The sequence below is a fragment of the Rhizophagus irregularis genome, chromosome 5 (genome assembly GCF_026210795.1).
Source record: "Rhizophagus irregularis chromosome 5, complete sequence".
NCBI lineage: Eukaryota > Fungi > Glomeromycota > Glomeromycetes > Glomerales > Glomeraceae > Rhizophagus > Rhizophagus irregularis.
The window spans coordinates 4,409,509-4,430,937 of record NC_089433.1 but is presented as its reverse complement, the minus strand read 5'-3'; the positions used below and the strand labels follow the sequence as shown (position 1 = coordinate 4,430,937).

The 21,429-nt window shown below is 32.5% G+C and overlaps 3 protein-coding genes across 3 annotated transcripts; 2 read left to right on the top strand and 1 right to left on the bottom strand.

Moving 5' to 3' along the window:
• Positions 1 to 2,750: 2,750 nt before the first annotated feature.
• On the top strand, positions 2,751 to 4,315 carry OCT59_025493 (uncharacterized protein; the record flags this gene model as incomplete). The annotated part of the gene is made up of 10 exons (XM_066138865.1): positions 2,751 to 2,786; positions 2,854 to 2,892; positions 3,067 to 3,108; positions 3,309 to 3,350; positions 3,569 to 3,610; positions 3,689 to 3,721; positions 3,801 to 3,851; positions 4,055 to 4,097; positions 4,174 to 4,205; positions 4,289 to 4,315. 10 exons carry the CDS (start codon positions 2,751 to 2,753, stop codon positions 4,313 to 4,315), a joined length of 387 nt encoding a protein of 128 aa, XP_065992136.1.
• A 2,427-nt stretch (positions 4,316 to 6,742) lies between these two features.
• OCT59_025492 (uncharacterized protein) lies at positions 6,743 to 7,090 on the bottom strand (the record flags this gene model as incomplete). Its single annotated transcript, XM_025310777.1, has 1 exon — positions 6,743 to 7,090. The coding sequence occupies one exon, from the start codon at positions 7,088 to 7,090 to the stop codon at positions 6,743 to 6,745; it is 348 nt and encodes a 115-aa protein (XP_025178816.1).
• A 1,601-nt stretch (positions 7,091 to 8,691) lies between these two features.
• OCT59_025491 (uncharacterized protein) lies at positions 8,692 to 9,018 on the top strand (the record flags this gene model as incomplete). Its single annotated transcript, XM_066138850.1, has 1 exon — positions 8,692 to 9,018. One exon carries the CDS (start codon positions 8,692 to 8,694, stop codon positions 9,016 to 9,018), a length of 327 nt encoding a protein of 108 aa, XP_065992135.1.
• Between the last annotated feature and the right edge of the window lie 12,411 nt (positions 9,019 to 21,429).

Genomic DNA, 21,429 nt, shown 5'->3' with positions numbered 1-21,429 from the left:
AAACTTAATATTTTATATACATAGATAAGACATATTTTTTCATAATTTTTATTTATTGTTTTTTCTTTGTAAAAAATACATGCAAATAAAAAATAATTATGATGTAAAATAGTTGTAAAATGAATAATAAGATATTCTTTTTTTTAAAAAATAACTAATTATATATTTGTTTTTTATCTTTTAAAATTATTTCATTAGATTTATTCTACTAAAATCCTTAAATGGCAAATAAAATCTTTTAAATAAAGTAAAAGAATTTGGGATTCTCTTATGAAAGCATTTTTTGGTAAGAAATAAAATTTTCAGATCGGACTTTATGCAGGTGACAAAATCGTGCATTATTATTCCTGGAGATATGCTAACGTCATCATTTTACATTCATTTGAAAGCTGAGAATTTGCTCTATCGTAAGAATCAAAGATCAGGAAAATTGGATCACTGGATGAGGCGTAATTAACGATCAAAGTCAAATCAAATTTAAAAATTAAAAATAAATATATTAGACGTAATTATTCACAATCCAGTGATTCAATTCATTCGATTTTAGGCTTATTAGATAGACCTCAATTTTCTCTTTCAAATGAATATAATATCATTCGTGTAGCTTGCATCTACAGGTATTTAATAAATTTTTTTATATCAGATTTTATCAAACTTACAAAATTTTATATTAATAATATAATTGATGATTCCTAAACATCTACATATATTAAATGAATTATTTTAAATTTATTTTAAAGATAAAAGTTGGCATCACACTAGGGAGCAAAGATCATTCAAATTAAATCACTATATGTGAAGTAATTAATGATCAAATTTAGATAAAATTCAATAATATACTGAACGTGATTACTGAACAACTAGTGATTCAATTCACTTGATTTTAGATTCATTAGATAGATCTCGATTTTCTCTTTCAAATGAATGTAAATTTATTTGTATAGCTTATTTCTACGAAGAATTATCAATGATTTTGTCATGAGAGTTATATTTGATCTTTTAAATTTTAATGATTTCTTATATTAAAAAAAAATTAAAAATTATATAATTAATTAGTTTTTTTTGCATTATCTGGTATAAATTTATTATTCTTATATAAATGATAATTTATATTTGCTTTAATAAAATTATTTTTGTGTAAAAAAATTAGATTCCAAGGATCGGCCCATATGATAAACAAAAAAAAAATAACCAAGTTTTAAACTTACGAAACTTGGTTTTTCTATACTTTGGAAGCCCACCCGAACGGCCACATCTAAAAAAAAAATAATAAAGAATGGTTAGTATTAACCGTTCATATTAAAAATATAAAAAAAAACTCCAAAGAATTCGTACTTATGAATCTTTGGGGGTTTCTATACTTCAGAAGCCCATCCGAATGGCCGAACCTAAAAAAAAAGTAAAAAATAATAAAGAACAGTTAGTAACCGTTCATATTAAATTAAAAAATAAAAAAAAAATAAACCAAGTTTCGTACTTACGAAACTTGGTTTTTCTATACTTCGGAAGCCCACCTGAAAGCCGAACCTATAAAAAAAAAGTAAAAAAAGTGAAAGGGGGAAGGGGAAGGAAGGAAAAGAGAAGGAAGGGAAAGGAGAACGAAGGAAGGGAAAGGGGAAGAAGGGGAAACAGGGAAGGGGAACGAAGGAAAGGAAAGAGGAGGGAAAGAAAAAATTAAAAAAGTTTAAAAAAGGATGTATAAGATGATCCTTTTTTAAACTTTTAATACGTGTAATGCGTAATGCGTAACGTTTGATTAAATAATTCAATAAATCGGCCATAAATCATATATGTTGAAATTTGGCCGATTTTTAATAATTTCCAAAATTTGGCCGAAATGTGTGACAGATCAGCCGATTTGTCACATGACCGAAAGTTTTTATTTCGACCAGTGATATTAACTATCGATGTTTCAAAACTCAAGGATAGAGAATCCGGGATATATTGTTTTTTTAATAATAATTCTGATTTATCCTTATTGATTTTTATATCATTAAGATTATAAAAGGTGTTAGCAATTGATAAAATTTTTTCTAAATTTTCCTGGTTTCCAGCCATGAAATTTGTATCATCCATACGGAAAGTCTGCGATTTTGCAGATTTCTGCTTTTTTTTATGTAAAATTTATGCGGAAGTCTGCAATTTTGCAGATTTTTGCTTTTTTTTCATTAAAATATCAGTTCGATCTGCAATTTTATCATTGATTTAATATTTAAACTTTAATTAACTCTAACTTGATTTAATACTTAAATGATTTTTTCTACAATACTCTTTAAAAAAAAAAACTTTACAAGACTTTAAAAAAATAATTTTTTCTACAACACTTATTACTAAAGAAAAAAACTTTGTGAAATAATTTTTTTTACAACACCTTTCAGGAAATAATCTGTTAAAGATTCCAAAGAAAAAATATTTCTATTATTTTTTAAGCTTTGAAACTTATCAGAGAAATTTTTTTTTTTAAAAAAAAATTTATTTGCAAGGTTCGGAGTCTTTAAGGCAAATTCGTCCAACATTCAGCACATAATCTGCAACATGCAGGGAAATCAGAACTAAAAAAGGAGTCGTATTCCTTTTTTTTCTTCTTTGAAAAAAAAAAATTTTTTTGAATGAACATCAGTTAACGTTCAGTTTGTAAGTCAAGAACATAATAGAGCTTATTGTCAATTTTAATTTGGAGGTATATCACCTCCGAAACTTTAATTATTTTTAGAGAAAAAAAAATTTTTTTTATATTATATAGGTTCCGGATGGAACCTATCGATGATTTTAGTTGGAATTCGGAGGTATGCTTACCTCCGAAATTTAATTTATTTTTTTTAAAAAAAAAACAATTTTTTTTATATTATATAGGTTCTGGATGGAACCCATCAAAGATATTGGAATTCGGAGGTATGCTTACCTCTGAATCTTAATTTATTTTTTAAAAAAAAAAATAATTTTTTTTTATATTATATAGGTTCCGGATGGAACCTATCGATGATTTTGAAATTCGGAGGTATATTAACTTCCGAATCTTTAATTTTATTTAACGAACATCACTAACGTTCGTTTTCATATTTTTAGGTCCTGGATGCTGAAGATCAGCTCCGGACTCTTATTTCGAAGGTAAAAATCTTCGAAATATTTTTTTTTTATATTTTAACTTTAACGAACGTTAGTTACGTTCGTTTTTGTATTTTATAGGTCCTGACGCCAAAAAATGGCTCCGGACTTTACTTTGAAGGTAAAACCTTTGAAAAAAAAATATTTTGTTTTATTAACTTTATTGACGAACGTTAACTAATGTTTCGTCTTATTTTTTTTAGATAAAAGAAGCCGAAACTGAGTTCTGGGCTCCTATATCGAAGGTGAAATAAACCTTCGAAAAAAAAAATTAATTTTTTTTAAAATTAATTTATATTGACGAACGTTAACTAACGTTTCGTCTTTTTTTTAGTTAAAGGAAGCCGAAAGACAAACCGGACTTCCATATCGAAGGTAAAACCTTTCAAAAAAAAAAATATATATATATATTTTTTAACTTTATTGACGAACGTTAACAACGTTCATATTTCCTTTTTTTTAGGTAAAGGAATCCGAAAACGAGTTCCGGGTCTCTATATCGAAGGTAAATTTAACCTTCGAATTTTTTTTTCTTTTTATTTAAACGAACGTTCACTAACGTTCGTTATTCTTTTTTTTTTAGGTAAAGGAAGCCGAAAGAACTTCCATATCGAAGGTAAAATCTTCGATTTTTTTTTATTATTTTATTTAATGAACGTTACTAATTCTAACGTTCATTTTTTTACTTTTCGTAGGTACAACTGTACAAGAAACCGAAAGGCAGGTTCCAGTCTCTTATTTCAAAGGTAAGGCTTCGAAATTTCATTTTACTTTTTTTCTTTTATTTTAGCGAAACGTTTACTAACGTTTCAGCTTTCTTTTTTTGTAGGCCCATGGCTTTCCAGAGCTTCATTTCGAAGGTTATATCCTTTATATCCTTCAAAAATATATTTTTTTTATTAGTTTTTTTTTTACGAACGTTAACTAACGTTCGTTTTCATTTTTGTAGGTCCAAGACGCTGAAGGTACGTGTCTCATACTTGATTTCGAAGGTAAATAACTTTCGAAAAAAAAGGGAGTCTTTTTTTAACGAACGTTCACTAACGTTCGTTTTTCTCTTCTTTATAGGTCCAGGATGCCGAAGGACTTTAATTTCGAAGGTAAACTTCAATTTTATTTTTTATTTTTTATTCTTTTTTTGTTTATTTTAACGAAACGTTATTAACGTTTCGATTTTTTTTAGGTTTCCGGCTCTCCCGAACTCTCCTGAACTGAATTTCAAAGGTATTTTTTCGAAATTCTTTTATTTCTTTATTTTATTTTATTTTTGTAAAAGAACGTTAACGTTCTTTATTCTTTTTTTTAGATTTTCGGCTCTCTGGTTCCAGCCTGGACGGAATTTTCAACATGGTTAGTTTCGTAATGAACTTTTCGTTACGAAACATATTTTTTTTTTTATTTTATTTAAACGAAACGTTACTAACATTTCGATTTCTTTTTCTTTTTCTGGTAGCCACCTGGATTGGACGGAATTTCGAAGGTGAAATTCAAAATTATTTTATTTTTATTTTTTATTTGAACGAAACGTAGATTAACGTTTCAATTTTTACTTTTTGCAGGTTTACGGCTTCTGGATGGAATTTTGAAGGTAAAATTCCTTCAAATTCTTTTATATTTTTTTTTATTTAGCGAAACATTTTCTAACGTTTCATTTTTTTTTTGTAGGTCATCATCATTCCCGAAAAGAATTTTGAAGGTAAAACTTCAAAATTCTTCATTTTTTTTTTGTTGTTTTTAATTTGTGAAACACTTACTAACGTTTCAGTTGGTTTTTTTTTGTAGGATTTTTGTTCTCCAGCTCCTGGACGAAAGAATTTTGAAGGTAAACTTCGAAATTCTTATTTTTTTGTTACTTTAATTTACGAAACGTTTACTAACGTTTCAGTTGTTTTTTTTGCAGGGTTTTGGTTCTCCGGCTTCTGGACGAAAGAATTTTGAAGGTAAACCTTTAAAATTCTTTTTTATTTTTATTTTATTTTTCTTTAACGAACGTTCTACTAACGTTCATTTTTCCTTTATTTTTAGGTTCTGGCTCCATTTGAAAGAACTTCGAAGGTATAACACTTCAAAGTTTCTTTTTTTTTAATTTTCTTTAACGAACGTTTTACTAACATTCGTTTTCTTTTATTTTTTAGGTCCCGTCTCTCATTTGAAAGAACTTCGAAGGTAATAACACTTCAAAGTTCTTTTTTTTTAATTTTCTTTAACGAACATTTACTAACGTTCATTTTTCTTCTATTTTTAGGTTCCGGACTTCCATTTGGAAGAACTTCGAAGGTAATAATACTTTGAAGTTATTTTTTTTATTTTTCTTTAACGAACGTTTTACTAACGTTCATTTTCTTTATTTTTTAGATCCTGGGATTTCATGTCAAACATTTCGAAAGTAATAACTTCGAAATTTGTAACAAATATCTCTGATTTTCTATTTTGTTTTTTGTTTGTTGGAATCGAACCAACTGGAACAATGTTCCAAACCATTAACAACATGTAAATGTGCAGTAAAAAGATGATGAATAGCAATGACTAGTAATAGATTTCAATTGTATTTGTAAACTTGTTAATATATAATAAAAAAGTAATTTTGATTATATAAATAAATTAGTAATTAATGCAATAAATTAATTTGTATTATTGTGATGCAGATTTTTACTGAAAAAAATTGCTGAGATATTTCGAAGGTTTTTTATTTAAAAATCTGCGCAGAACTTTGTTATTTATAAAATCTGCGCAGTTTTTTATTGGATTTTTCCTCTAATGTTTTGCGCCAGGGTATAAGATCTGCGCAGATATAATTTCTGAAAATCTGCGCAGATCTGCTTCCCAAAAAATTTCCCGATGTTATAGGTTACTTATGGTATACCCATTGTTCAATTACTTATTTTTTCTGATGGGGGCGAGACAGGGTTGGTCTTACTGGCTCTATAGACCTTCTAGGGGCTTACCTGCTAACTTACCTGGTTTGCTATCTCACTGCTTCCGACAGATGAATAGACTGAATCCTGATCATATGACAGAACTATGACAGAATGACAGATTTGGGGGGGTAAAATCAAAACTTTTTTCTGGAGATATCCCTCTTCCGATTTTTCTGAAACATCTGTCATATCCGTCATATCTGTCATACCCCTCTGATTCTATCGTATTTTCCTCTCTTTTCCCTTATTTTATCCTTTTTTAGTATATTGTTATATGACAGATGTTATTGACAGATGGTGACAGATATTGGGGATTCCTAAGCCCTGTAGGGGCCATATAGGTACTGCGACGGGTTGTAGACCTGGAGGTGGGTGGTACTAGCACCTCCCACATCCAGCCCGACAACATTCGACCTCTGCTGTATTGTCCGATATATTGATGTATGGATATATAGGAAATCATATAGCCCCTTGAGTTTGGAGATTATTTTTTTTGAGAGCTTTATTGAAATTTTTGTTTAACGTAGTGTTACTAAAATCAGATTCATGATTTTGTTGTCTCTTGGCCAAATAATTAGGCATGTGATCGTGAAAACTATTTGATGTGTCCATTAAGATTTAATGGTATTGGTACGAGCATTGTAATGCTTGAGAGTAGTTCTATGGTATGCTGCCTCTTTTGCTAAAGCATCCACCTTCAATTTTTCAGTTCTTTGTAATTAAGATTTTTCTACAATATGTAATGGTACGTAATTTTCTACTACTCCTGAACGGTATACTGGAGTTCTTGCGACATATTTGCCTTTTGCATTATAACGTGGGGTCCTACTCTCTGGTGGATAATAAAATTCATCAATGTTGTATATATAAGTAAACCATTCTCTAAATCCAGAAACCATATAACAATCATTCACGTAAATCAGATCTTTTGGTATAATATCATAATATTTTTTATGTATGAATACATCTGGAATCGGGTTGTAATTAGTAGGTGGTGCAGAAGAACCGGTGGATGATGACGCTTGATTGAGTTTTGTCAGAATTTGTTTCTTATGATTTGAATCCATCACGAAATAAGGAACCAAAAACGGATAGTCATCAGCGTTCGGGATTGAATCAGAATGTTTGTACAATAAATGTCAGATAGGTACTTTGACGTATTGAGATTTTACAAATAGAAAGCAATATTTGCGCGCTATCGTTAAATAGTCATGATTTGTAGCCTTGCGATTAGACAGTAATCACATTTTATTGAATACACAATGGCAAGTATGTTTGAAATGTATATCTTGTTGTTTTTGCATCCGTAAATTAAGACTCAAATTGTATTAAAAGTTGGACAAACTTTTTCGGTACATGTGTCTGTTGCCCAGTTTGAATGTTGAAGAAGAATCTCTAGCATGAATATTGCTGTCATATGAAATACCCAGTCATCTAGAGGTAATATATTTTGATTTACCATTAAGCCATCTGTAATATAATAAATTGGCATGAGAGGACTTGTCATTAACAAAATCTCTTGATATACTGTATGTTCCAATTTCGGTTTATCTTTATTTTTGATATTCTTGAAACATTGTATTTTTGTAAAGATATGTTAATGAATTACGCATGCATTTCTATGTTGCGACATGATAAAGGGAGTAGGGATACCACATTGTGTATCTTTATAAAAATATTCAGGGTCGTTGATATGAGGACAAGGAATATATATGCCAAAATGAAAGCGACATTTCTTATAAGTGAAATTAAAAAATGTCTTTGTAGAATAATTGCAATTGGTAGTACAGTAGTACTAGATGCACGTGATCTTATTATTTTAATTCTATCCAATAATTTGTTGCATAAAAATTTAAAATATTTGTCTTGTATTCAATGGAAAATAACTCTTTGTGAGCCAAAAAAATGCGTAAGCATACAGCTGATTTGATATTTGTCATTGGAGAACAAAAGTAGTATATAAATCCCAGTTCTGGCTCACTTTTCTCGGAGTCCAATCCTGGTTACCTTTTTCTTGCTACCACCTCATTGCTCTCCCACCGGCTGTGGGTCCAATTCTAGTCACCTTTTTCTTGCTACTCCCATTACTCTTCCACCGGCTGTGGGTCCAATCCTGACTACCTTTTTATATTTTTTACTTACTTATATCCTACTTATCTCATAATCTAAACCGTTTATTAATATTTTCACCTACTTATTTCATAATCTAAATCATTTATTAATATTTTCACCTACTTACCCCCAACCGAACAAGAAATAGGATTTCAAAGCCAACGGAGCCAAAAAAGGTAAGAAAATATTAACCCATCCAGGAAACCAGCCATGGGGTCAATAGAGCGGAATAGCAAGGTAAGCAATTACCCTTATACCGAGAAAAAATGTAATTGAATAAAAGGTAGGTACCAAGTAACTATACAGATAAATAGTACATAACATGGCATATACCGCAGAAAAGTTGGCATCAATCTTCGGCTGCACAGTTTCTGATCTTATAGCTATCAATAGGGAAATCCTAAAAAGCTGTCAAACCCCGCACGCAGTATCAGCAATCCCCGAACTTGTAGGCCATATCCTGGAATACATTCCAAGTAGCAATTTCGGACCACATCTTCTAGAAGTCAACCCAATCTGGAGAGCCGAAGCTGAACGAGTACTCTGAAAGTGGCGCATGCAAGCCGAGGAGGCATACGAACAGGTGGCAAATATATGTAAGAAAGCTGAAAGGGCTTTCTGGCGAGATTGTGCAGATGGTGGTATAAATTTTAATAAACTTGCCGATGAATCAATTAAAATTAGTCAAGAAAAGTATACCAAATTCGAAGAAATGGTAGTCATAGAACAAGCTATTCTCCATTGTAGTTTTATATCGGAAGAAACTAATAAGGGAGAATACATCCGAATGATGTGCAATTTTGAGTTATTTAAGGATGGGGATACTCCTGATGAGGATGTGTTCGGTGACTTGGATGATGATGACTCAGATGACGAGGAATAGATTATATCCAGATAAATTTTAGAAGGCGATATTAACCCGCCTTCATCTTTTTTTATCCTTATAGGGTAGGCGAACAATTAATTTTATTTTCAGAAAAAATGTAATTGAATAAAAGAGGAGTATAAAAAGTTTACAAGATGTCAACACATCAAGCAAGAAGTGCCCAATACAGACAAGTCACCCGATCAGTTCTAGCTGAACTCAAGCAGGTACCTGTCAAGTCCATCCCATATCCCCGCTCAAATGCAAAATTGCAGGAATATGAGGATAAGATCCGCCAAATCCGTGAAGCACAAGTGGCGGCAACCAATGAAGAGATAACCCGCATAATGCAAATTGACCCAGACCCACATTATGAGGTAGTCTTTGAACGTCGTGATCAGGTACGTATAGGAAAGGAGTTAACAGACTCAAACTTTACGGCTGATATTGCTATAGGAACACCTGGAGAGCATGACTATGCTTCATTTCTTACAGCACACAGTCAAACAATCCAGAATATTCTTCGGGATGAAAGAAATCGATTGGGATCAATAAAAGTAAGAATTGGAATATTTGTCACAATAAGACATTTAGATTCTTACCTTGAGGGATTATTCGGAGATGGTAACTTTAGTGAAGATGATGGAGTAGAGTATATCTACAGATATAACATACCATTTAAAACTCGCAATATGCCAATCCTACCATTAACAGATATTAATGGTACATTTAACTTTGCATTAGCAAGAATCATGCAGAAAGTAAAAGACTATGTAAATTACGGATCAGGTTGGGAATTCTATCGTGTAGAAAAAATATTTATAGAAATCTCGCAATTCCAACCACCCACAGGAGCAGGACATATACCACTCCCAAAAGATCTTGCCACGAAAAAGGGAGTAGTAAATCCAGCTAATGATGATGACAAATGCTTCCAGTGGGCAATCCTAGCAGCATTACATCCAGTAGAAAAGAACGCAGAAAGAATTTCCAAGTATAAGGAGTATGTAAATGAGTTAAACTTTGAAGGTATCAAATTTCCAGTACAAGCTGATGAGGTAATTCTAAGAAGATTTGAGCGACAGAACCCAACTATTGCCCTCTGCATCTGTGAATGGCGTGACCACCGCCTATGTCCAATATATGTTACCGATAGGGATGATGCAGAGGGCCGTAAAATAATAGATTTAGTACTTATCAGTAACGGGAAAAAGCAGCACTATTGCTGGATTAAGAATATGAGCCGTTTAGTAAATAAACGTACAAAAGATGGACATGCAACATTTATCTGCCGATGGTGTATCTCCCACTTCACACATCAACAAGAAATCCATAACAAACATGTAGCAATATGTCGAGGATTAAAGAAAACCCCACAAGCAGACCGAATGCCATCAGTAAAGAAAGGAAATGATATATATGAATTCAAGAACTGGAAACGCCGCATGCAAGTCCCATATTACTTTGTTGCAGACTTTGAAGCCCTAGTAATGGACATACCACCCACAGATGAAGACAAAGATAAGAAAACCAAGAAAGTACAAGAGCAAATCCCCTGCTTATACTCATATATTAAGGTAAGATATGATGGTGTAAGTGAATCACAGAAGATATTTATAGGAGAAAATGCAGCACAAAAATTTGTAATCGAAATGCTAAATGAGGCTGAAGCAATTCGCAATGAATTCAGAAACCCAATGGAAATGATGCCGTTAACAACTCAAGAGCAAGTAAGTTATGATAATGCAATAAACTGCTGGATATGTCGCAACCCCTTAAATGGAAATAAAGTAAGAGACCACTGCCATATTACAGGAAGGTATCGAGGTGCAGCACATAAAGGATGCAATCTTGACTTATCCATAAAACCTCGTGAAATGCATATCCCAGTAATCTTTCACAATTTATCAGGATATGATGGATACATAATTATGCAAGGAATTGGTGCAATGGAATGTGAGGATGATATTGATCCTATCCCTTATAACATGGAAAAGTATATGGCATTCAAGTTAGGTTCCCTCCGATTTATAGACAGCTTACAATTCATGAAATCAAGTCTCGACAAATTAGCATCCAACCTAGGCGCAGAAAAATGTAGAGCACAAGAATGTAGTAATCCACAACACTTATGGCGAATTGATGCAGGTAGATGCTTTGCACATCCTGAAAACTTTAAAATAACACGAAGTCAAATACCACCTGAATTACTCGAGATTTATCTTAAGAAAGGTGTCTACCCATATGAATACATGGATGACTGGAAAAAGTTCGAGAAAACTAGTTTACCACCTAAAGGAGCATTCTATAGCTAACTTAATGAACCCACATTAGTGATAAAGAATACGAATATGCACAGTATGTATGGGAAAAAGCAGGATGTAAAACAATGCAAGATTATCATGACATTTATCTCAAAACTGACGTCCTCCTACTAGCCGATATATTTCAGAATTTCCGAGAAATGGCCTTGAAAAAATATGGGTTAGATCCTCTCTGGTACTATTTAACACCAGGCTTCGCATGGGATGCACTATTCTTAATGACAGGGCAAAGATTGGATCTTATAACTGATCAGGACATGTACATGATGGTAGAACAAGGATTACGTGGTGGAATCTCTATGGTAAGTAAACGATATGCTCGTGCAAATAATCCAGGTATGGGAGAAGGTAAATGGACCGCAAATAAGCCCAAGTCATCTATTCTATACTTAGATGCAAATAACCTATATGGATGGGCCATGTTGCAATACTTACCTACAGGTAACTTCCACTGGATAAAGGAGGAAAACGAGTTATCTAACATTCAAAGGCAAATAGAAAGTAATGAAATACCAGACGATTCTTCTGAAGGATATATCCTTAAAGTTAAACTGGAATATCCCCAAGCCCTCCATTCACAACACACAGATTACCCCCTTGCACCAGAACGAATGAAGGTTAAGAAGGAATGGCTTAGTAAAAAGCAGCAGGAAATAATAGCACGTTCAGGACAACGATATACACCCACGGATAAGCTCATTCCTAACCTATTTGATAAGGATGAATATGTAGTTCATTATAGAAATCTCCAGTATTATGTTAGCCAGGGCTTAGTAATCAAGAAGGTCTATAAAGCTATAAAATTCGAGCAGGCTCCATGGATAAAACCATACATAGAATTTAACACCGCTGAACATGCTAAGGCTAAAAACGATTTTGAGAAGGACTTCTATAAACTCATGAATAATAGTGTATTTGGTAAAACTATGGAAAATCTCAGGAAACGTGTACGTGTCTCAGTAGTACAACCCCAAACCCATCCCAAGAAATATAAAAAGCTTACCTCAGATCCTGCATTCAAGGGTCGTAAAATATTCTCAGAAAATCTTGTTGCAATCTACCAACGAAAAGTGGAGGTAATGCTTAACCATCCAACATATGTGGGTATGAGTGTACTTGATCTCTCGAAGCTCTGTATGTATCAATTCTACTATAATACTCGTAAAGTACGATATGGTGAAAAAATCCAGTTATGTTATACAGACACAGACTCACTTTTTGTACAAATCCAAACTGAGGATATTAATGCAGACCTTATAGATATGGCAGACCAATTTGACTTCAGTGATTATCCTAAAGATCATCCTGTACGAAAAGCATTAGGTGATAAGACTGACATAAATATGAAAATCCCAGGAAAATTTAAGGATGAATGTAATGGAGCAGTTATAGCAGAATTTATTGGCCTCCGTCCCAAAATGTACTCCATTCTCAAGGTAGGGGATGAGACCACCAATCCAAAACATGGTATCTGTAAGGCTAAAGGTGTCCCCTCAAAGGTAGTTAAAAAAGAGTTCCACCATGAGCGGTATAATAAGGCACTCTTTGATCCTAAACATAATGATACAGTCACCTTTAGAGCAATCCGATCTGATAGACATGCCATAAATGTTATAGAAATGTCGAAGGTGGGGTTATCCCCTATGGATGATAAAAAATGGATTGCACAAGATAATATCACAATGTATGCACATGGAGACTATAGGATACCACAACTTGAAAATTAATATAATATATGAGTAGGAGGCAGCATAGTATCAGATGGCACAACTAATAATTCTTCTCGAGTAAATATTTTTTTAGGTCCATCAGATAACCTATATATAACCGGCTGCCCATCAACAACTGTGGAAGATTCAATTGTATAAACTTTAGTAGACCATATTGGATCAGTTGCACGTCTCCTACCTCGGTAATCTGAGTTATCAAGTAAGTATCTTACAAGAGAACCAGCTGGTAAACGTATTTCTTCTGCACTTACAGGTCTATCCTTCCAAATTTTTGAAGGTAGTGCATACACTTGATCTTTCTGGATTGCCTCAACTGGAGACATACCTAGCAGACGAGTATTAGAATTATTTAGCTCATTCACAATATCAGAAAGGTTCTTAACCCAGGCAGTATTCACACCTTCTGTAAGGAGTTCCTTTGCATCCTGTATTTTGAAAAGTCTCTCTGCTAAAGTTCGATTATACCGTTCAACAATAGCCTGACTCTTATGAGTAGTACCCACCTGAATACGTACACCTTTTTCATCCATTAATCGGATAACTTCATCCTTAAATTCTGATCCCCCATCTACTTGTAAAACTCTTGGCCAAATAAGCGGGCAGTCTGCTTTGCTATAAATCTTTTTAAATGCCTTAGCAATATGTGCAGAGCTGCGATCTTCTAGAGGTACTTAAGCTTTATATCGGCTAGCAACATTTACAATATTCAGACAGTATTTATACAGCTTTCTATCTACAGTATCATAGGGCATATATAAGATATCTGCTTGATGATACATATTTGGTCGAGTAATCTTATTAAAAGAAACCTGTGGAACATACTTGGGTATAGGTGAGTGTATTTGCCATATAGCCTGTTTATGCTGTAACCCGAGAAATCAGGATAATCACGTGAGCAGATGGATAAAAGACCAAATAGAACAAGGATAAATAATTAACTGATGGATAAATAATTAACTGATAAAATAATATTTATAGTTTAGTTTAGTTTAGTCACGAGATAGTCATATGATAATACATCTTTATTTTCTTATTGTTCTTAAATTTTTATTAGTAGAAAAGTTAGAAATAGTAGAAATAATTTTCTTAAAAATGTATAAATATAGGTGGGATTCGTTAGGAATTCTGCAGTCAGTTTTGACTCAAATTTAATAAAATAAATATTAATTATTAAAAGTTATCTTGAATATGCTCATTGTATGCTTGAGAATTAATTAATATTATTATTAAGTCCAGAAAAGTAAAGTAAAAGGAGTTATTCTCATTTTATTGTATGAAATATAAGAAGTTAGGAGAACTCTCGCAGTTTATAAGAAATAAGATGGTAATATTTGAAAGAATAAATATTACAGGCAGCATAATATTTTGGGAATATTATGAATGAGCAGTAGTATTGAGAATAAATACTACGGATGTATGAGAAGAAAAGCGAGAAGTTAAAAGAAAAATAAAATCTAAACCAAGCAAAGTAACGAGAAATAAAGTTAAATGAGAAAGAAGTGTTTATCCACGGGTGGCAGACGTGGGTGACAATGCAACCACTCTGTAATATCAGATATGTTAAAATCATGGCCCTCAGCTTGCACTTTAGCCCAAAGTTTTTCAGGAGTACGATAATATCCACATGGATGGTAATAGATTTGTTGAAGGATATAATTTTGTTCGATTTGTTTATTAAATGTAGGGTCTATAAAAATCTGTGAAACTGGCAATGGAAGATACATCGTTAAAGATACAGATTACAAAACTTGCACATACATTGCAATCACAAGAGCAATATATAAAATACCTGTATGGTGTAATCGAGGGTCATAAATCTGAGATAGAAGAACTTAGGCAAAAAAATGCTGAGTTGCGTGCAAAGCTTAAGAAAGCATTAGAAACGGCATCACTAAAGGAGGAAGGGCTTCAAGTATTAGAACGTCAGCTGATTGAAGTTGATACTCTAAATATTCAACTTAAAGATCGAATAAAAGAACTTGCTAATAGACAACGGAAAAACATGGCAGCAATTCCTCCTGATCCTATTACAGAAATCTTAAATAATCGGACAACTATAGCAAATAGTGTAGCTGGTATTCGTATTCACCTTGATCGTACAACTATTGCAGCACACCCTCATATAAATCATTTATTTAACACTGCAAATGATAGTCTTGATGCCATTATCCGATATGCTAATGAGTTGCGAAATATTATAGAAGATCAAGATAATATGGAGGATAGACTTGAAGGTTTGTTAGATGATGCACATAACCGTGAAGAATATCTTAGACAAGAACTTAATAATACACGTGCTACTATACTGAGAACAAGACGTACTTATGAGGATGCATATGCAAATGAAGTGCGTCATCGCTAACATTGGGAAGCCCTTACACAAAATACTCAGATCCAATTGGCTAACATCCAGGCTCAATTTGCTAACAGTCAAATCCAACTAGCTAATGTCCAGAGAGAACGTGATGAGAGTAGAAGAAATGCTCATAGATTATTACAGCGCTATAATACTGAAACAGAGCGAAGTAGAAGGCGGGCTAATGGTATCATTCAGCAAGCTCGAGCATGGAGAGGGCAATTTTTAAACTGTCGCAATCATGGTCAAAATTTGCAAAATCAGGTCAATAATTTGAATCAACAGATTCTAGCATTACAAAATAACCCTCCGGTAATACAACAACCTATAATGGCAGGATATGCACCTAAAAAATTTAGAGGAGCATCTGGTGAAGATCCAGAACTTTGGCTTCAAGAATTCAGGCAATGGTATGAGTCTGCTGGACTTGATCCTGCTGCTAATGCTAGGACTCGTGTTAAGATTCATGGGATCTTTGAAACTTTACTTGAAGATGATGCTAGAGATTGGTATGAAATACATATCAAAGGAAAAAATTGGGAATGTATAAATCTTCTGGATAATACTGGTATGGCCAATCTTGCTGCTTTTAATGCTTTGAATAATGGCGCTATACAGGCTGTAGCGGCGAATCAATTTTGTGGAGAGGCTGGTGTATTACATGGACAAGCAGCTGCAGTTAATACTATTACTGGTGCTAATTTTATACCTGATCATACTGTATGGGATGAAGATTGGTCAATAGCCGAGGGTCGTCCTACTGATATAGCTGTTAATAATCCTAATGCTAATAATGGAGGTACAATTGTGGCTCCTGGAATACGTATTGGACAATTAATATATCGTTTTAAGCATTACTTCCCTACTATAACATCTGAAAAGTCTAAGCTTGCATTTAATGCTATTGTTCAGGGTAGTGATACTGTAAGCCGATTCTATTCTAAATTACGAAAAATGGTTAGACTTGCATATCCAACTCTTCCAGAGGTAAATCAGAATGAATTAGTACGGCAACAGTTCTTAAATGGTCTTTCCAGTGAAAATAAGTTGGATGCGCGACGTATTGGTTTAGAAAATTCAGTTGCATCTATTCTGAATAAATTGGAAGAAGTTGAGAAATACAGGACAGATATGCCACCTACTCCTATAGTTACATATCAGGGTCCAACTTTAGCAGATATTGAGAATCTTATAAATTCTAAAATTCCTATGACTACGGCTAGATCATCTGCAGTACCAGTACCATCTTCTAGTCCATTTTCAAGTCCTCAAAATGATACATCATTTCAGAGATTACTTGCTTTAGCATATAAATTAGGTCTTCCAAGAGATATCGATATAAGTAAAGTAACCCTTAGTGATCTTAAAATATTTATTGATACAGAACTTAATAAAAATTTACCATCTGACCATATTTACTGTGGTAATCAGGTATTTGGTATAAGTTCAGGTACACGTAAACCAAAGAAATTAGCAAAGAAATGCTCAAGTTGTGGAAAATCTGGTCATACTAAGAGTTCCTGTCTAAAATCTAAGAAGGGAAAGAGGAAAACAAATTATGCACATGACTCCTCTGATTCCTCTAACTCTTCTGATGCCTCTGACTCCTCTGACTTCTCTGATAGTGATTCAGACTCTAGACATGCTTGCTATGGATTAAAAAAAAAGTCTACAGAAAGGAAACGTGTAGACAAAAAGCCTACTGATAAGAAAAAATCACAACTTGAAAGGCATCGTATTATCTTTGAGGTTTTTATACAACTCTTAAAGTTTCTGGTTCAATCCTTCGTTAATGCTGTACCAAAAGAGACTGTTATATCTGCTTACAATGCTCTGAATGCTGAATTCATTAATTATAAAGAACCAGTACTCAGTCAGCTTAAAGGAGAACCCTCGATAAAAACATGTGAAAAAGTTTGGGATAATGTTAAGGACCTTTTCACATCTATCCTTCATCCTATGATTTCGGTTGTAACTAATAGTATGGCTGCAAATTTAATCCGTAAAAATGATGATGTTATATGTAATAATGACTTATGGTCTTCTATAGCAGGTATTGGAATTGTTAACCGCAAGTCTGCAAGTGATGTAGTCACTATTAAGACTAAAGTAGTCGCACCTGAGAGTGAAAAATCTTTAGTTATTCCTACGACAATTTTCAATACTGGTTCTGATAGTTCTCTAATATCTAACAATATTATGAAGCGCTGTTAACCGATTTGGTACGTTGAATAGATTAACTATGATTTGCAGTCAGGGAGATTAAGTACGTTTAACTATGACTGGAATCCAATCAAACAAGACACGCTTAAAGTAGGGAGTTCGTTTATAGTGTAAAAGGTTATACTTTATTATAGAACTTTATAATTACAAGAATAAGAACTAATAGGAACTAAGGTTAACTAATTCGAACTGAAGGAACTTTTTTTTTTTATAACGAAGGAAAATACCAACGTTATTTATATAAAAGTTACTACATATAAAGATATAATAAATATAATAGATATAATAAATATAAGAAATATAACTAATATAATAAATATAACTAATATAATAAATATAATAAATAAATTAAATATAATAAATAAAATAATTATATCGATTATATTAAATATAATTAATATAATAAATATAATAGAAATAATAGGCTAAGTAGGCTGCGGCTAGGTCGGCTTAGCACAGTTAGGCACAGTAGATCCTAATTTTCCACATGATCTTCTGGCGTAGTAAATTGTAACTCTACACGTGACTAGGGGTAACAGGTTCCTCCTCTTAATTTGCAGCTCCTGCGAAAATCAATAAATTATTTCTAAGTCTCCTTATCTGAGGTCTGGTAATTTTTCTAATAACTTGGACGTCTAGTTTTTTCGTCCTTAAGATTTGTTCTGGAAAAAACTCAAAAATATCAAAAGTTTTTTCTACAATTGTTGCATAATGTAATGACATTTTATGCTTGTATTTCAATCGTTCGCTAGGAGTTGGTAGTTGGTCTAGGAGTTGTCCTAAATAGAAAGAGTTAATTATCGCCAATTGTGTATCTTTTAGTCGTATTGATTTCGTTACACTTCTCAGAGTTGCAGAGAATTTAACTTGGAAATCTTCTTCTTCCATGTAGGGCGGTGGTGGAAAATTAATTTCCTCTGAAGTTGTTTGTTGAATATCTTCTAATATTTCTGAAAAATCCATTTTTCTTCAAGCGGTTTAAACTCTTTTGTCAACTTATCCACATCTATATATATGTTTTAAATTCCTGTAGATCATTTTGCTGATTAGATTTTTGTTTATTTCTGATGAGGTTTTTGTATTACTTATCATGTTTCACCACATCTATCAGTTATTTTTAGCGCTTAAATTATTTAACCGCGTTTTTCTATTTTAAGATTATTTTTCCTTGTTCTAAAAATATCTTCACATTTTTCTCTAGAACTTTCCAGAAATATTTTCAAAAGTGATTTTTGCGTGTCTTACGCGTCCACATTTTTCATAATTTTTCACGTCGTGATTTTTCGTAATATTTTTGTTGTGCCTGATCTTAACGTGTTTTCGCGTCGTGCCTATTTCTTATATAAAGTCTAAATTTTTCCCTTTCTCTTTTTCTTATCTTCACGTAAAATCTTTGATATTATCCCAAAATTTTTCCAAAATTTTCTTTGTCTACCTATCTATCTATCTACTAATCTATCTATCATGACTTGTCATCGATCTAATACCTCACGTCAGAAATCTCGAGCAAGATTTCAAAGGCTTAAAGAAGCGCGTAAGATGAAAGTTCGTCAACTTGAAGGTGGGTATTGTACGCAAGGTTCTTAAGATGTCTCTTGAACGGTATGATTGCCTGTAGACAGGGTTTCGACCTTATATCCAGTTCTTGAAAGGTTGATTTTGCGCAGCTTGTAGACGGGGTACTTGTACTTCTAGGATATTTAAGTCTTGAAAGGCCTCTACCTGTAGAACTCTTTTGTGCTATCGATTTATCCACTTAGTTTTTAACTAACTTGGAGTGACCATAAATCTCCATTTTTATTTCTAATAGAGGATCTTGCAAAAGCTAAAGAAGAAAAAGAAGAACTTGAAGAGAAGTTTGAAAATTTGCTGGAGATGGGGCCCATAAGAGTCTCGAGACGGAGTTTCATAATAAAATCTGGGCTGGAGAGCAGCAGAAATTATGGGAGGCCCAAAAGTTAATCATCGACCAACAGCGAACAATAGAAGGTCTGGAAGAAGGAGTTTGTCAATTAATTTCACATAATATAAGCTTGCAGAGTAGTAGAGGTCGTGCTGAAGCAGCATTTGAAGAAGCAAAACAAATGCTTTTTGAGGAATGTAATATAATTTTGTCAAATGGTTCTACTTCTAATCCTAGTTATGAAGAAGTTGATTAAATAAAAAAAAAAAATTTCTTCTTTCTGATTTTCCCTATAATTTTCTAATATATTTTTGTAATAAATTTTTCACTAAGTTTTTCACAATAAAATTTCTAAAATTTTTCATCTTTTTAATAAATTTTTCTGGGGCATTGAGTCGCAAATTCATTTTAATCGTCTGTAACACTTGTAAATCGTACTAAGTAAAATTAACTATTTGCCACGAGTTGTAGATCTTAATCGTGACTAATTATACTACAATTATTGGTTCCCAATTTTGTCGATCGTGATACAATTTTAATAAACTTCCATTTACAGGAGTTCGTAAGACTTTTCCATCTATAGTTCGTAATTTGTACGCTTCTTTTTCTCCAACTTGATGAATATAGTATGGTCCTTTCCATTTTGGATTTAGTTTTCCAGTCCATTGCTTTTTTTTTGCTGCGTCATAATATAAGACTTTGTCTCCAATAGAAAATTTTATTTGATGGCGTAATTTTCTATCATGTCGTTCTTTTTGTTTTTGTTGAGATAATTCAATATTTGTCTTAGCTATTTCAATTTCTTGAGGTAGTTGGTCAACTAAATTTTCTATGTGATTTATTAAAGTTGGAGTTCCATTATTTTCTAATGAATCAGTTGGTAGTTTAGCATCTCGTCCATATAATAAAAAGAAAGGTGCGATTTTTGTAGTCGAATGTTTTGTAGTACGATAAGCAAATAAAATTGGTGCAATATAATTATCCCAATTATCAATATGATCTGTTGATAATTTTGCTAAAGATTCTAATAAAGTACGATTAAATCTTTCTACAAGTCCATTTGTTTGAGGGTGGTATGGCATTGAAAATAAATGTTTTATCTGAAATTTTTCCATTAATTTTTCAATTATTTGATTTCTAAAATGAGTTCCTTGGTCTGATAATATTTTTGCTGGACATCCATGTCGACAAATTATTTCTTCATAGATAAAAAGTGCAGCTTGTTCTGCAGTAGCTTCTTTTACAGGTCGTGCTTCTGGCCATTTTGTTAAATAATCCATTGCTGTAATTATATATTTGTTTCCATTTGTAGTTATAGGTAAAGGTCCTACAAAATCTATTCCTATTTGATGAAAAGGACTTTCTACTGGAATAGGATGTAAAGGTAACTTTGTCTTTTGTTTTCCTTTTCGTTGGCAAAAGTCACATGACATGACATAAGATCTGATGTCATTGTACATTTGTGGCCAATAATATCTTGATTGAATTTTGTCAAACATTGTATCAACTGAAAAATGCGCAGCAGTAGGATCATTGTGGAACATAAAAAGAACTGGTTCCAATTCATGTCTTCTAATTACTCGTAATAAATTATTTTGTTTCTTTTTATCCTTTTTATAAATAAAATTATTTTTGATAATAAAATATACTGATTGTTTTTGAATTTGTTGTTGTTGTTGGTTATTTAATGTAGAAGGTAATTGATTATATTTTAAATAATTATATATGTTATTGTAATGTTCGATATCCATTTTTGAAAATTTAGGCTGTCTCGTCACGATGCGGACACTTTCGCTTTCACCCTTTGATACTTTGTTAATTATAATATGTAAAAGAGGTGGACTTTTAGTCCAAATTGGCAATGAAAGGTTCCAAAGATACTTTGTAAACTGG